Raw genomic sequence first — 17,002 nt, forward strand, 5'->3', positions numbered from 1 at the left:
GGATTCTCAAACTGTACAATACAGTGAAAACCCCAGAGGGAAACCTTTAATAACTGTTTAAAAAGAACAAACACCAGATCAAAATGCTTAATCAAGGACATCTAGGTGTCTTGGTAGATTGCACAACAGACTATCTAGGTAGGAATCTTGGGTTTGCTCCTCAGGTCTCTAAGCCTCTCTTGGGAAGGAGGTGACACCAGCATGCTGCATATATTTCTCTCTATCCAGGCAGACTCAGGAATGGTGCTGAAGTCTTTGGAAACATGTCCACTGTCCTGTTTGCAGGGTTGTTTTATATTGATGCAGCTGCTATGATAAAGATGGCAGAAAAGACTGGACTGAAATAGTGAAAAAAGTGGACCGGAAGAATGAGTGTAAATCCTTAGCCATTGCAATGCTTAGCAGCATCACTACCTCAGTAACCCGAGAACCTCGTCCTCATGGTCTCTCTCTGGGATCAGTGTGCATTCTTGGATACCTAGGGCCAACAACCTCAAAAAGAATGGTGAAAAAAGCTAAGAGATCCCTTACTGCTTCTCAATATGCTAGAGAGTTATTTCTAAAATCCCACACATTAGACCGGACAGCAGCATTCTACAATATCTGTTAACTTCATCTACAATATCATGGCTTTGCATTATACCTGAGGCTAAAAGGAGGCTGTTTCATTGTCTGAGTCTTAATCTGAGTGACTCAAACACAAACCCATTCCCAATGGAAAAATAGGTCAGATTTGCAAGATCTCTTGAGATTTTATATAAATGATATAGCAGCAGAGGTTAAAACTTCAGAAAAGTTGAAAAGAAATCTCCACCTCTCCTAGATCCTCAAATTACATCAGCTTCCCTTTCTGGAAATGGGATGGCTCACCCGGAGTCTATCAATCTGTTATGCATGTTCTCCATGAGCAGGTGAACCACAAGGCCACAGCAAACTTTCATAACCAGGTCTAACGCCAGACAAAAATTGCCTAGCATCATTATAAACACTAAGCTTGGCCTAGGTTCACAAGCTTTTTAGCCAGCCTGAGTCAGCTTTTGAGTGAACCTGGGAAAATTATGGGTGTGGGTGGAAAACGGATGCATTCACATATTCTGTCTCCAAATGTGACAGTTTTGGCTGAGCTCTGCTTTGAGTTTGATGGGGATGGTTTGAATGTGAAACGCAAAGTGAGGCACTTGGGACCTGAAATAGGAAAAAAAATACAAACTCCTGTGAACTGAAACCACTTTGTTTTGAAAAGCTCTAAGTACATCACTTTGAGTACAGGCTCTCAATACTACTATGTTCAGTAAGGAGTGTTTTTATTTTGTTTCTTTATTAATGTTCTTGGGTGAATTTTTACTTTGGCCTGGAGACAGGTTCTCAATATTCCTATTGGGGAGGAATCCCACCCTTAGCAAGTATATCGGTGAGGCATGCAAACAGCTTAACACAGAACATACGTGTACCAGAGCTTGGGGTGGCGGCTCGAGGAATGATTCTTCCCATTAGTTGGAGAGTCTTTTGTTGCTGATTTACTCAACAGGAACTCTTGAAGTTTCTGCTTCACTTCTGTGCTTGCCACTGCCCCTAAAATACATAAAGATTGAAAGCTCTTCCCATTCTCTAGAGCACCGGGGGAAAAAACAAAAACAAAAAAGAGCCAACAGCTTGTGGAAAGTGATGGAAAATAGAAGGAACCCTGGTGGAAATCACAGTCAAAATGGGAGAGAGTCTAAATTAAATGTTCACTCTGCAGGAGACCTCTCTTTCAGGGCCTGATCCAAAAGCCCATTGAAGTTAATGGTAGCATTTAAGTTGACTTCAGCGGGCTTTGAATCAGTCCCTTTCTCCTGCGAATCCTTTCCAGGTGCAGAACCAACTCTTAAATATCCCCAAATCATTAGGAAAAAGAAATGCTGACAGAAATAAAATAAAATATTATCTGAGTCCCTTTGAGTTTGAGTTACCCACAAATAATGCCTTCACTGAACTAAAGCAATGCCAATAGCACCTCAAACCTGTCATCTGCCTACTGCACTGCCTCCTAACAGAATGCTGCATGAAGCCCCAGAGTTAAGTCTTTATTTTCAAGGCACTTACTAACCTGGGCTTGCGATCCTAAAAGATCACCTAATGCTCCAAGATAAGGTCTGTGGTTGACAATTTTGCTCTTGAAAACAGTGGAACTTTCCACAGCAAGAGTGAAGCTCATTTGTGCTGGAGACAGAGCTTCTTGGGGGCCACTTGGGACAGCAGAACAAACTGCCACAGAATATGGGAACTACCTTAAACCTCACCCACCACCTTCCATTTCAAGTGCAAGCCACACTTTTTCCACCTGGTCTTTGCTAATATAAACATAACATGTCATATAGTTATAAAAAATCCACATGCAATGTTTCCTGTGGGGTGAAAAAAGGAAAGAACTACCCATTGCTCAATGCACCACTGGAAGCCACTCTGAAACCACAGTGATGGGTGCAAAATAAGAACCTGAATAGAACAGAGGAAATCTTTCAAAAACACAATTTCAGAGTCAAATTTTGCCTTCAAACACTTGTGTGCAGTTTCCACTAACGTGATAGGAGTTCCACTGAGTCTTTAGTTTTTAAAACCTAAAACATATTATAGATGCCCCTGCTAAATGGGTACTATTTTCCTTATAAATAAAAAGGCTGAGGAATGTAAATCCTGCAGGCATGGTATGCAGATCTCTTCTGGTTTGCTCTTTGTGCTCCTTCAGCTGCACCAGTAGTAATACCTTCTTGCGGCAATTCCATTTTGAATCACTTCACATTTTTGATTCCCTGGAACAATCTGGTTTTAAACTGACCTTACTGAGGGAATTATTTGTATCTGTCTCCCTCTAGTGAGCATCACATTCTAGCAATGTTCTTTCTATCTTTCATTTGCCTTAAAGCCATACTGGAGCTGGAAACGGAACTCTTGGGCACATCTCAGGAAGCTGCGTCAGCAACACTGACATGCCCGTCTGAAAAGAACTAGTGATCTAACTAGAGCAGGTGTGCTCACTTGAGATACACTTAAATGCTATATTAAGTTTTCCATCTTGAAACAATGTTCAAATGAATTTCTTTGCTAGCAAGCAGCCTGCTGTTTGGTAGTGCGCTCTGCATTAGGTAATAAAGAAATTATCTGAGAGAGAAGATCTCAAACGAAGCTTTGTGCTTTCAAACTACATAGCATTTTATTTTTACAAAGGCAAGGTAGGTATCAGAGGAAGATATACAACCGTGGTGCAACCCCCCCCCCCCGCCCCCAGCTGCATAAACTAACAGTGTGGCTGAGTTTGCAGGCACACCACTTACTCCTGTGGCTGAATATTTAATGTTGAATAGGACCACACTTATTAGCCTTGCTCCTGGCCATTACCCATTGCAGGGGATGGGAGGGGAAGGATATATCATCTTTTTATCCTGAGTCCTGGTACAGTGGCTCTTACTTTCTCGGCCTCTTTCTTTGCCTCTGAGGGGAGGAAGTTGCTGTTCCCTGCGATGTCTCTCTAGCTCCTGCTCTTGCCTCTGCTGCTCCAGTTTCTGCTCCTTTTCAAGGAGTTCTTGCTGTTGTTTAATGGCGAGGAGTTCCTGTTGTAACTTGCAAAGAATAAAAGACATGAGCAAATGCAGTCTGCACCGCTGTCCAGGTCAGTGTTGGCCAAAATAACTCACTTCAATAGCTGAGACAAGAGCTTTCATCTGTGCTCATATTACTCCGTAACCCACTTTTCTATTCTTTCAGGTGGAATACTGTGTTATCAGCTGCCATTAAAATCAGCTCTAATATCACAAAGTAGCTGGCTGCATTGGTTTTGCTTTTTTTTTTTTTGCCAAACGTGGGTATAACCTGCACATTATTCTCACTCTCTGCCAATGCAGCATCAGACTCTAGATGCTATTCTCAATTGGATTTGTCAGTTAGGCGCATCATAGAAAGGCTCACCACATTAGCAGAGCGGCAGTCTAAGATATTTCAGAAAGAAAAAGAAAAAAAAACAAGACCATAAACTCGCAGTCAAAAAATCTACTTCAGTGTTTCTTCCATGACAGGTTTAATCCCATAAATCAGTTTCTTTCATATTCTGTGAGGTAGCCTGGAGAGGCAAAGTGCCAAATTTGCTGCACCTGCATCCATTTGTGCAAATATCAGAAGGCAGGAGGCCTGTCTATGTGATTTGTGGACACAAACTCAAGCAGCTGCAAAAAAACAACAACAACAACAAAAAACCAGTCACATTTACTAGGCAGATCAAAATCGCTCCTACAAAAAAGGCAGCCATATTGAGGCCTGACTGAAAATTTGGTTAAAAATGTGGACTTTGATTGACTGAGAAGGTCTCATCTGAATGTGACAGAGTATTCTAATTCAGAGTGCCTTGGTTGGCTGCCTGTATAGTACAACACTGCAATAGCCTCTACCAATTATGCTTGAAATTCTTCTTTTAATAGCCAAATGTTATCACCATCCAATCCAGTATGGGTTTCCATCACTTCTCTATACCGTGCACATGGACAACAATAATCACTCAAACTACATCTTTAAATCACACAAAAACTTCCAGGAGAGGAGCACACCCTTTCCAGTAGTCAGCTGAGAATATTCAGCTTACTTTGGAGGAGCCCCACGATAAATGAAAGATTTTGCTACCTTGATGTGCTCCTGGAGCTGGGCCTGGTGCTGTCGGGTCAAGTTTTCATGCTGTTTCTGAAACTCCGCAATCAGAAGTTGTTTCTGAATTTGCTGCTGCTGCTGGATCAGAAGTAGCTCCTGCTGGAGCTGCTTTTCACGCATAATTGGGTCCACAATGGGAACCATCATCCTGAGATCTGTTCGCAAGTCCAGTGGGGTGATGGGCTCCAATCCCACAGGAACCTCTGACTTTACATCCACTATAAAACAACAACAACAACAACAACAGGAAAATATATAAATGAATGCAGACAAAAATGAATTTATGCTGCATATTGGGGAGAAATAATTTAATTTCACCCCAAATTCCTTCAATTTATCGAGTTAGCAAAATGCCTGTCATTGTAAGCCATATGCAAAATCTAGTCATTTCCACTAGCCATCTAACACATTCATACACCATCCTATTACTTTCCTCCCATTTTTTAAAGAAATGTCCCCCTGTGGAATAATGAGAACCCAGCTCCTACAAAACATTGCGCAACATGTCAGCAATTTGCTGACTTAGCATTATTTAGTTTAATTGGTGAGACATTGTGTAACAATACACATTTAGTATACTTGTGGTGTTTGGCATAAGATGAAGGCCCTGAAGTTGTGTCGGTTCTTATTCTCAATGGAGAAAGCTTACATTCAGACTGACTGAATATGATTTTACACCTGTACAGATATTCTGCATTATGCAGTGAGAGCCATAAATGTGCTAAGCACAGAGGAAGACACACAGGATTATACGGGACAAAAATGGGGAAAACACATTTTTTAAATTTTAATGTGGTGGTTTTAAATAATGAACACTCACATACTTATAGTAGATAGAATGTGGCACATACACCTCTACCCTGATATAACGCTGTCCTCGGGAACCAAAAAATCTTACCGCGTTATAGGTGAAACTGTGTTATATCGAACGTGCTTTGATCCGCTGGAGCGCGCACCCCTGCTCCCCTGGAGCACTGCTTTACCACGTTATATCCGAATTTGTGTTATATTGGGTCGCGTTATATCGGGGTAGAGATGTACTATACATTACTCATCATGGAATGAAAAGATCTTGCTAAAAAGACTGTTTTAATTCATCCTCGGTAATGGAATAAATTGCTAACACAACATAGAACCGGGTAATGAAGAATCTCATGATCTTTCATTCCCTGAATTAAATCCAAGGGTATATACAAACTTAATGATTTTCACTATGCTACACAGCAGGTCTGTTTGGGTTTTCATATCAACTGTGGGGGGTAGAACCCTAAGCACCTACCACTTGTACTAAAAGAGAATCTCCATTGGTAGTTGGCAGTATAGGGTCTGAGCAGTTCTCACTGAGCATTGTCTGGGCAGTGTTTCAATTCACTAACGGGGAATTATAAACAAACACACTAGTTCACTGCAACTATTTCTATTGAAAAAAAATTGAGTGGCTATAAATACAGTGTCTCAAAATGATGAGCTGCACATACTTCTATACATATTTTCTCTCATGTTTTATTTACTTTTATTGTTCCCTCAGTTCAAAACAAAGAAGAGAGGGACAGAATACAGTAGAAACATTCCAACAAATAGTAGAAGTATGCTGGCTGTGAAAGTTAAAACTCACAGCCAACAGATTCAGCTGAGTTCTAAGCATATGCTAAAATCTGTTGGGTATACTTTGGCATCTGACACATGCGAAATAAAAAATAAACTTTTTTTTTTAAAGGAAGACATGAGACACCATATCTTTCCCTTTTTATTATATTCTGTATCTGTCAATAAACTGGTAACATCAAACATTTTGTTTTACTCCTTGAAACAGTGATTGTAAACCTCAAAGCATAATTTGACTTCTTAACCTGCTATCCCAACAGAATGATTATGCCTAACTGCTTGCTTTTGTTCTGAGACTAATCACTAAATTGTAAAAAATCACCCTTAACTTACAAAAACTACTCTTGATTATAAATAATTGCCCAAGACCAAGAGAAAGCAGCAGTCAAGAACCCAGCCTTTCATCCAAATTATTCAGCTGCAATCCACATTCCATTTGTCTAGACTAAATATAGCAGCGTTTATACAAGAAATCAATAGTGCTTCCAGAGAGCAGAGCAGAGACATGAATATTTCATCAAACTCAGAGAGAAATGGCAATCAGCAAACTGACAGTTCTGTGTAGGTTGACTGGCCCTCCAGATAAGTCCCTGTTACTTGGACAATGGCTCATCGCCTGCAAGTCACAATCTTATCATAGGCACTGTTCTATTTTTAACATTAATTGTGTTGTAGGTGACAAAGGCTTATGATGTTTAAAGTGGAGAGATGGATTTTCTTACATCTTCTGTGACAGGATAATAAGCCTCACCAGGAGCAATAATAGTAACTAGAGCTGTGGAAACCCTGCGGGGTTCAGTTTGCAATAGTGTTTGCAAACTGAACCCTGTGGTTTGGTTTGCAGGCATTGGCTACAAACCAACCCCTGCATGTTTGCCTGGTGATTCAAGTCTGATTATAACTTGTACCTTCCAGAAGCATCCTACCTCTCTATCCCCAGAGAACCCCTATCTGGTTAGGGGGAGAAAGTGAATAGATTTTCTAACAATGGAAACTTCCCTCTCTCAATCGGCAAAATGTAGCAAACCTGAAACCCACGCTCAGTTTGAAGGGATTCAAATTCTTGCTGCAAAGAATTCACACAGCTCTAATATTAACTGCATACTGATGGCTCCATTTCAGCAAGTTCAACTTACCACCCTCACCAGAGGGGACAAAATCAACGAGTGGGTATTCAGAAACAGAGATTGTGTAAATCAGTATACAATATTTACAGTGGTCATTGTTAAAGAGTCAATATTTTCCTACAAATGCTCATGATCCTGGAGACAATGCAGATATTTCCTGTCAAAAAGTATTGGTAACAATTGTGTTATCTCAGATACTACTGTGTGGTAACTGTTGGTACAGTGATATTGACTTTTAAATGGCAACCACTGTACTGAAACCGCATCCCTGGTAACAGCTAACCTCATCAACCAAAACCTCAGAAATGATTCTGAACAAAATGTACATAAAACCATTAATTAAACAGACTGTTATGGTGCTGGCTGTTGTACAGGCCTGGGACATTTTCATTATCGTTATTTCCTACCAATTCATGAGGATAACATAGAGGGAGCCAATCAGTGTAAAAGTGGAATAATGGAGTTCAAAGTCAAAGTCAGAGTCTATAAGAACTTTGACATATTATGGTTGAGGTTCCTTCCCCCCCCGCCGCCATTTTAATTTTAGAAAGCTCAAAGAAGGCACAAAAATGTTTATTCTGATCACGTTTCATGTGTTATGCACATCCACATCACACTAGAACACGGCGTTTTTCAAGTGCACACAAAGTGCCTTAATTTTCAGTGTTTGCAACATGTGCACAGCTGAACTAGGAGTGGGAATTTTTAAACATCCCAAGAAACATTAGGTTCAGATCTCCCATCTGAGGACTTGCCAAAATCATTGGCTGAAGGAGGGGGAGGATAGGCATAAAGAAAACAGTAAGCTTTGACATCCTGCTGTCTGCTGATGAGACAACTAAAGATATTACTCTAACTCCAGCGATTCAGGAACTATGCCAAAATGTTAGAGGAACAAACACTCAGCAAGTTGCAAAAACAAGTATATTTGTTTCCCTTAAGAACTTCTTTTGCCTTAATCTTAAAATATAATAACACAAGGGTCACAAAAGGGTCTCTATACAGGCTACATTCAGTATATGCGCCTTACGGCAATGTTTTTGACACACTAGGGCAAATATTAGCAACACCTGCAAAACACCATGGTCCAATGTGTACATGGAGGCATGGAGCTTGTATATCCATGTATAACAATACAAAAGGTCTGATTTTAATTGACTGAGGCTTTGATTCTTGAAGCCACCCTTACACATGGGCATCAGTGCAGGAGCACAGCTCCTTTGTTGAAGGATGCCATTTCAAGCTGTTTCCAGTGACTCATAGTTTAAATTTCTGCTGACTGGCCTATTCAAAGATCAGGGCCTTACTCACCATTTTTATAAGAAAACATCAGGAAAAAACAACAATCCGTGGCATTGACCACCATATTATCACAACAGGGACTATCTTCCCTTCCTTTGGCAATTACCTTCCTTGGTACACAATTATGTCATTTTTAAGCACAGGAACTTTCACAAGGAATGCTGTAATCTGGTGATCAGGTTACCATTTGTCTGCTATTCTTTATTTGAAATTTAATGAAGAATTCTAATAGGCTTGCTTACCGTAACTTGTTTGATGCATTTACAGTTCTGAGTCTAGAGGAACTGTGTAAGTGCATTCATTGGGAGTGTAGAAATTCAAGTTGACCCCTTCATCACTGAATTTCCTGGGCAGCAGGTTGAGTTGTTCAGATGGGAACGGGTGGCAGACAGGTTAAAGCAGCTAGGATCAGGTCAAGTTTTTTTGTCACCTTTTGGGGGGCAGGTAAGAGAGAGGGTAGCTGAAGCATTTTAGAGTTTGGGAGTGGCTCTTCTTTTGTGGGGAGAGGGAGGGCTGCAAAAGCTGGAGAGCTAAAATTAAATGACCCATTGCAACAGGGAATATGCAAAAGACAACAGGTGACCGTCATTTTCCTAAAGCTAGCAATTTTAATGTTAAGAGATAAAGGAGGATTTCTGAAAACTTATAAGATTTATTAAAATCCCAAAGAAACAAACTTCAAAGAAAGGGACACAAACTATTCAAAATGTCAGCCCAATTTTGAGACACAAGGTATAAAAAATAGAGAATCCTTTCTATAGGGCATCATTGAAAAAATGTTAGAGCTACTCTTTTTAATTATATTCTCCAAAACAAGTAAATCTTGAAATTATTATTAAGTTGTGCAGCACCATCCACAAGCAGCATCTTCACTTCATAAAATGAAAACAAAAACAAACTAGAACATAGTAAAGAGTTACAAACATTCAGAGATAATAGAAGTCTTCAATTAAGATTCAAAAGTAGAGGAAAATGCATGTACAAGATTAATATTTTTCAATGTGAAAATAGAAGGGATGGGTTGACCAGCAACAAATTATCACATGCCCATAACCAAGGTGCTGGAGAACCCACAGAAATTAGTTTAAAATGGTAAGAGTGTGGTGGGAAAGCATAAAAAAATCAATGAGAATACTTTGAACTTACTTCTTACTTTAACCCCTGAACTTTGGGATTCATGTGTAGAAAATCCAGGAGTTGGGACGAATCACTGAGGTAAAGGCTCAGGGAATTCTGAACCACTGTGCAATGCAGAATTCACACAGAATTAATGTTCTGTGCAGAATTTTATTTTTCCCTGCAGAATTGGTGCTGCAGAGCTGCTGGCCACCACTAGGGGCTGCTGGACCCAGCAGAGCCCAGCTCTCCAGCTCACAAATAAAGGACACTGCCGGGGGGAAGAAGGAGAGGAAGGGGGATCTGGAGGGTTCCCGGCAGCTGTCGTTCCCAGCACATCCTGAAGGAAGGAGGCAGTGTGCAGGAAACTCCATACAAGCCCGGGACCCAGCATCAGGCTCTTTCTCTCTCTGGATCCCTGGGCTCTAGGGGGTAGAGGGATGGGTGTTTGGGCTAGGGGGCACTACAGAGCTGGGCTCTGGTGGGTTGGGGGTGTGGTTGTCTGAGCTGAAGAGGCTCCCTGCGGCTGAGTTCTGGGGGCCGATGTCTGAGACTGGAGGGGCAAAGCTTTCCCCCAAGATGTGCCCAGTTGGCACGTGTGACACATCCAGACTGAGGTGCCCAACAAAAACATAAAGAGAAACAGGAACTGGGTTGTTGTACGGGTTTCTTTAACTCTCTAGTCCTGGGGGAATCTCTTTTGTTGTCTGTATTGTTACAGACATACTTGCTGACAGGTATTTTGAAATAAAGTACCAAAATAACTGAAACTGGTGTGACTATGTAGTGTTATTTTAACAAATAAAATATGCAGAATTTTAAAATATTGTGTGCAGAATTTTACATTTTTTGGCATGGAATTCCCCCAGTGCTGTGATGTCCTGAAGCAGTGTGTGGAGGGGGTAGTAGAAATGGAGTGCTAGGGGGTTTCAGAAATGAGATATGGGGGGACAATGGGGGAAGGTATAGGAGTAGTGGGCTACAAGTGGGAGTTGGAAGAACTATGGGAAGGTACAGGACAGGCATGTGGGGATGGAGCAAGAGAAGTAGGGTGAGGCAAGGCCACTGGGAGAGGGTGCAGGCTGAAGAAGATCTGCCCATGCAGGGAGATCTTTGCAATCATCCAGAGATAGAGTATAAGGAGAGGAGGTCAGAAGCTGAGAGCCAGTTGAGGAAGAAATATCTCCCTGTTGGGCAACAGAATTACAGGAACATTGCACACCCTGTAATCTAAGAGCAGTTCTGGCATGCTGATAAAGTGGTGTGGCAGGACCACGCAGCCAATGTAAATAAACAAATAATGGAGTGATGTGTCAGTAGTGAGAATACTGGAAAATTAAGTGAGCAACATGGTTTTGAACAGCCAGGGATAGAGGAAACACAGAGTCTGGCAAGAAAACTATTGCAATGGTCCAATGTGAAATAGTTACACAATAATTCATCATTTTGGACCTGTTTCTGAGAGAAGCTGAGTGCTCACAACTGTCATTCGCTTCAGGAGGAGCTATTTGTGTTCAATGGTTCTCAGGATTGGGCCCGTACATTGCCAAAGGGGGCTACGAGTTTTGATTTTTTAAAGTATTGAATACATCAAGCCAGACAGTCCATGAGATATGTCACAATCTAAAGGGATGCCCAGGACCAGATTCTCAGCTTCAATGGAGCAAAGCTGATTTACCCCAGGTGAGAATCTGGCCCCAAGACCTTAGCCACTAGTACTGGAATGACACGAGCCAAGGTGGCTGGGAGAAAATCTCATTCTAGTTATCCTTCCAGGGACACCAGCATCCTCATTTAGGACTAAAGTTTAGGTTTTGTAAAAAAGGGTTTTACAAAATGTATGCTCAATAGGAATGATTCCCTACCATCACAACTGATAAGTGCTTGTGCTGTAGACCATGGAGTGGTCACTTAACAGATTTCACTGTAATATTTTCTCTAAGCAGTTTACATGAATTACATTTTCTCTATCATAGTCTGGCCTCTGGACATCAAAGAAAAAATGGAAATGTAGAAAAAATGACAGTATACACACAGGGAGATTTTCAAAGCACAAATGGCACAATGACTTTCAATGGGAGTTAGGTGTCCATTTGTGCCTTTGAAATTCTCTCCTCCTTTGTATTGGCCTGGAAGGGAAAGCACAAGAAATTAAACAGCAGTTATTTTCTTCCAGAACATAAATTTATACTTAGATCACTCTTAAAGGACCATTGTGAAATTGGAAATATAAATGAATTACCAAACCTGATGAGACACTCATTTGATGTTACAGTATCGAGGAGTAGAGTAATAGATTGGACTAGAAATGTATTCCTCCTTGTTCTTCATAAGGGATCTTACCATGATTATACCTTTTCTCTCTTTCTTTTAAGCATTTGCATACATGTCATAAATGAGAAGTAAAATAAATGCAAACAGCGTTCTGGGCTTTGATTTACCATTCTCTTATTTCCCAAGGGCCTGAAAAGGAAGCTCAGACAACCACAAACTTCTAAAATATCAGTGAGAGGCCTTGAAATACCAACATTGAAATAAAAGCTAGCTGGCTGGCTGTTTTAAAAATCAAAGCCTGTATTATATTGATTTACTAAATTCAGACTCTTTCTCTGCAAATATGTTTTTGAGTTAAACAGTCATAACAAACCATAACACAAACATGAATGCCACATAATTTGTAATACCCAAGAAGTTCTTAAATGTTGTAGTGTTTGCTATTACTTCACTAGTGAGTACTTAGCAAAAAGCTCCATTTATCAGTTTTCCAGTTTTCTTGCAAACATCAAGCCAACATCTTGCTGTTAACTAAAAGGGGTCAGAGGATTACAGGCAAATGCATACAAGATGTTATATTAAAATATGAAACAAATTCAAAATCTGTTAAGACCAAAACCATGATGATATGTTATCAAAGTCAGACCTGGGCTATATTTGGATTTCCATGTTGCTCTATTTATGCTTCAGCCAGTACTGTTCTTACCCACAGATTCTCTACACCTGCTGACAGATGGGATTGTTCATTTTTCAGAAACTGCCCTTTTCTTACAGGGAATCTGAATGGTCTTAATTCTAGATACTTCTCCTGCAGGCAAGATAAAAATATGCCAAGGATAAATGTGGATATATTTTAAACTGCAGAATCTCTCCCCAGCCTTTGAACTTCCTCCACAGCTCCAATGTCCATGCTACACTCATGGTGACAACTAATAATGATAATATAATATACACACAGTATAAATGCTATGTGTAGATACATCATATCTGCATCTACCTGGCCAGATTGTGCCTGACCGCTGCATATGTATGCAAGAAAGGGCAGGTGAGAATGAAAATGTAATAATATAATCCTAGAAATGTAGGACTGGAAGGGCCTTTGAAAAGTCATCTAATCCAACCCCTTGCACTGAGGCAGAACCAAGTAAATCTAGACCATCCCTGACAGGTGCTTGTCCGACCTGTTCTTAAAAACCTCCAATGACAGCGATTCCACCACTTCCCTGGAAGTCTATTTCAGTGCTTACCTATCCTTATAAAGTTTTTCCTAACATCTAACTTAAATCTCCCTTGCTACAGATTAAGCCCATTACTTCTTGTCCTACCTTCAGTGAACCTGGGGAACAACTGATTGCCGTCCTTTTTATAAACAACCCTTAACATATTTGAAGACTTATCAGATCCCCCCTCAGTTTTCTTTACTCAAGCATTCTTCAAGCCTTATGTCCCCCATGCAATGACCAGACACAACCGTAGCCCTGTTTTCCTGTCTTTTCTTGATCATTACTGAAGACTGGATCTAATGTGACAGCATTGTCTGCAGCACTAAATACACATATATCCCCAACTCAATACAGTTTATCATTACCCTTGTTTAAGGTCATGTAGCCAGTTTTCAATCCATGTGACATACGCAACAGAGTTCTAAAGTGTGAATTAGATAGGATCATATAACTGGCTGTGTGCCTATGTATATACGCACACACAAACATTGATCCAAATGAATCCTTGGTGTTCACACATGCACGCACGCACACCCATATCCTGATGTATTTGCAAAAAGTAAAGGATAGCAGTGATACACTGGCCACATGCTTTCCCCATCCTCCTTTCTTTCAAAAATATAAAAACTTGGACTGTGATTTTAGCAATCCTGCAATTCCCATCTCAAACTACTGTGTGAAATCAAAGAAGGCAAAAAAAACTCTCTCAATGACTTTTGTTCAAATCTAACTAAGAAGGATTTTAGCAAACACCACTTTGAAACTGTCAAATGAATGTAATGTAATTCCCAAAGGGTCATTTTTACTCCCAGTCACTGAGATTGAATAGTAAAAAAATTATGGGCCTGATTCTCTGGTTTGCTAAAAATAGGCTTGGAAAAGAAAGGGATGGTTGGGGGAGGCGGGGTGGGGAAGGGTTACAGAGCTGATTACGGATCCCTGATTCTGCCACCTGGCTCTGATGGCTCTCAGGGCTCCTGTAACCTGTGCTAGCTGCCAACACGGCCAAGGGACTGTCTGCCAACAAAACTTAGCCAGAGCACACTATGTTCTGACTCCTCCTCCTCACTCCACCATTCTCTTGCACTGGAGGCTGTAGGAAGGCTAGTAGCTATAATGGCTTTCCATCAGCTGAGCACTCTCCAGCAGTGGGGATAAAACCAGTTTCCATCAAATCACAAAAGTATAGGAGAGGGGTCAAGAATTTTCTCCTAGAGCTGAGATCCCAAAGGAAGTATCACTTGAGTGGGCTGGTAGCTGTGTCCCCTAGTACCATTTGCTACCAAATGCAGCTCATACATTAGGCAGACATGTGCGAGCAAACTGTCCGCAAATAAATTTGGTGCTCAAACATGGGCTACCCATTGCTCCCAGAGAATATGAGTGAGGGCGATGTCAGGCAGCCAAGGCAGTGCAAACATGTCAGAGGACAGCAGGTAACATAATTTAGAAAAAGTATATAAAAAACCAAGACCCTAGAATTTACGTTTCTAAAAGGCATACTTAGCAAGCCTCAGCCTTTTGAATTTCTACAGCTACATGTATGTTATTTAGATATGAGAATGCCCAGGTTTTATTACATTGCATAGTGTAACTTAATGTGCCACAACTCGCTGAGCTCACAACCTCTTGAGAAGTCATTATGCCAGGAAATTAAAAAAATACACTTGATTATTTCAATGCCTTTAATCAATGTTTTTGGAACACTCTGGTCTTTGACAAGCAGGGGGCTAAATATGGTTTCTAATCACAGAAACAGAAAAGGGGAGGGATTGAACTGAAGCTTCCTACAGAGGAGAAACAAAAATCCCAACAGGAAGATAATAATACCCCTTTAAAGGTCTTTTGCAATGTGGGACTGGATAAACTGGTAATGAGATACTTATTGAAACCTGCACTGCTACCCAAAGAGTAAAGATCTTGTACATAAAAGGTTGTTAAATACTGTTTATATTTATTAGTACAAAATGATATATTTCATTGTATATTTTATCTCCCTCTTCCTCTACCTTTAATATGTTCCTTGTTTTCTTAGACTGCATGATATTCAGGCCAGGGAGGGAGAGAGAGAGAGAGTGTGTGTGTGTGTGTGTGCGTGCACACGTACACGCCACACCTCGAATATTTTGGGTGCTACTAGACCACAAAGGGATACAACATAAATGCAAAGAGACCACAATGAAAGCAAACACATACCATGTCAGTTCCATATTTTTGTGTGTGTCTGGTAGTGGAGATGACACAGGGAAGACGAACGCATTGTTAAAGCAAACGAGGTGAGTGAATAAAGGGGCAGGAAAATTTAGGGCTAGACTAAAGGGGGAAATGAAAGGGGGTGACTGATGGAAAGGCCTCCTGCACTCAGGCCGCACCAGTTAGGCACACCTGGAGAAGTGGAGTTTAGAAGGGTGAGACTAGCCACAGAAGCGGGGAGAGGGGGCAGTTTTCCTAGGAGCAGAGGCGCTGCCAAGGACTGCTAGTGAGCTCCGGTAGCAAGGGCAGCTCAGCTTGAGGCAGTTACTAAACTTTTCCTTCAACCACCTTGTTTGGGGCAATCTGACACAATAAGCTCAATCTGAGCGAAGGCCCTGGAGAGCTGCTTCTAGCCAGGGCCGCCCAGAGGATTCAGTGGGCCTGGGGCAAAGCAATTTCGGGGGCCCCTTCCATAAAAAAAGTTGCAATACTATAGAATACTATATTCTCGTGGGGGCCCCTGTGGGGCCCAGGGCCTGGGGCAAATTGCCTCACTTGTCCCCCCCTCTGGGCGGCCCTGCTTCTAGCCAGCAACCTGTGGTGGGTTCTGGAAAATGCCACCAGGGGCTAGATTCCAGGGGACTGTAAATTGGACTCAAAAAAGACCCCAGGAATGACTTGAACTCCTGCTGTGAAGAATAAGATTGCTCAGGAAAGGGCGGCTCCTGTAGGGGACCCAAGGGCAAGAGACTCAAGACACTATAGCTGAGTTGAAGCTGAGGGTCGGCTGACTACAGGGGCTCAGAAGAAGAGGGGGAAGCACAATGAGCAGGCAGCATGAGGCTTGGTACGATGAAGAGCTGCAGTTTTAGGAGTGGAGTGGGATGAAGGGGACAAACAACCAATGAAAAAATTATACAGAGCTCAAGATGCAGAGCTGAGATGATTTTGATGTGAGAAGGCAGCTACTACTCCAGTTTCCCCTGAAGAAGGGATGGGAAAGCTATTGGGCCTTGCTTCCTGGGAGGGTCCCTCTAGGTCTGGTGAGAGGATTATAGAGGACTGGAAGGCCCTGACATACCCACTGCACCCTCTCCTGCAGCTGGTGTTTACTTTGGAAAACAATCCTGGATTGGCTTTGGGATGGACTATATATAAATCAGCAGATCTTTTCCACCACTGATGTTTATGATTATAAGAGAGGAGCTTCAGTGTGAGGGATTACACAAAATGACACACAACAGAAAGTAAAAAAGAAAATCAAGGAAGTACCCATCAATCGTCATGAACACTTAATGCATGCCTCTGCCTCCCAAACATGAAGACATTTTGGTTTTACAGCATCCAAATTCAAACCAAAGCAATTTACAGAAAATAATCCCAAGAAAGTTTTTTTTTCTCTGCTATTAAAAATGACTATGGAGATTGCTTAAGGTAGAGAAGAAGAGAAACAACACATTCACAGTTCTACTCAATCAACATTTTACA

The 17,002-nt window shown here is 41.3% G+C and overlaps 1 protein-coding gene across 6 annotated transcripts in view; it reads right to left on the bottom strand.

The window, feature by feature from the left end:
• HDAC9 (histone deacetylase 9) overlaps window positions 1–17,002 on the bottom strand; it is a 343,727-nt gene that overhangs the window by 276,689 nt on the left and 50,036 nt on the right. For 2 of the 6 annotated variants that reach the window (XM_024219724.3, XM_029910977.1), the window contains 3 exons: window positions 4,651–4,892; window positions 3,449–3,599; window positions 1,452–1,572 (listed from right to left, as the gene is read on the bottom strand). In XM_024219724.3, coding sequence (XP_024075492.2) covers window positions 1,452–1,572; window positions 3,449–3,599; window positions 4,651–4,892 — 514 coding nt within the window. Of the gene's footprint in view, window positions 1–1,445; window positions 1,573–3,448; window positions 3,600–4,650; window positions 4,893–17,002 lie in introns of all 6 variants that reach the window. The other 4 variants (XM_024219723.3, XM_029910976.1, XM_026649421.1 and 1 more) reach the window with 3 other exon arrangements.

This window comes from Terrapene carolina, unplaced genomic scaffold (assembly GCF_002925995.2).
Source record: "Terrapene carolina triunguis isolate 2854851 unplaced genomic scaffold, T_m_triunguis-2.0 Scaffold84, whole genome shotgun sequence".
Classification (NCBI taxonomy): Eukaryota; Metazoa; Chordata; order Testudines; family Emydidae; genus Terrapene; species Terrapene triunguis.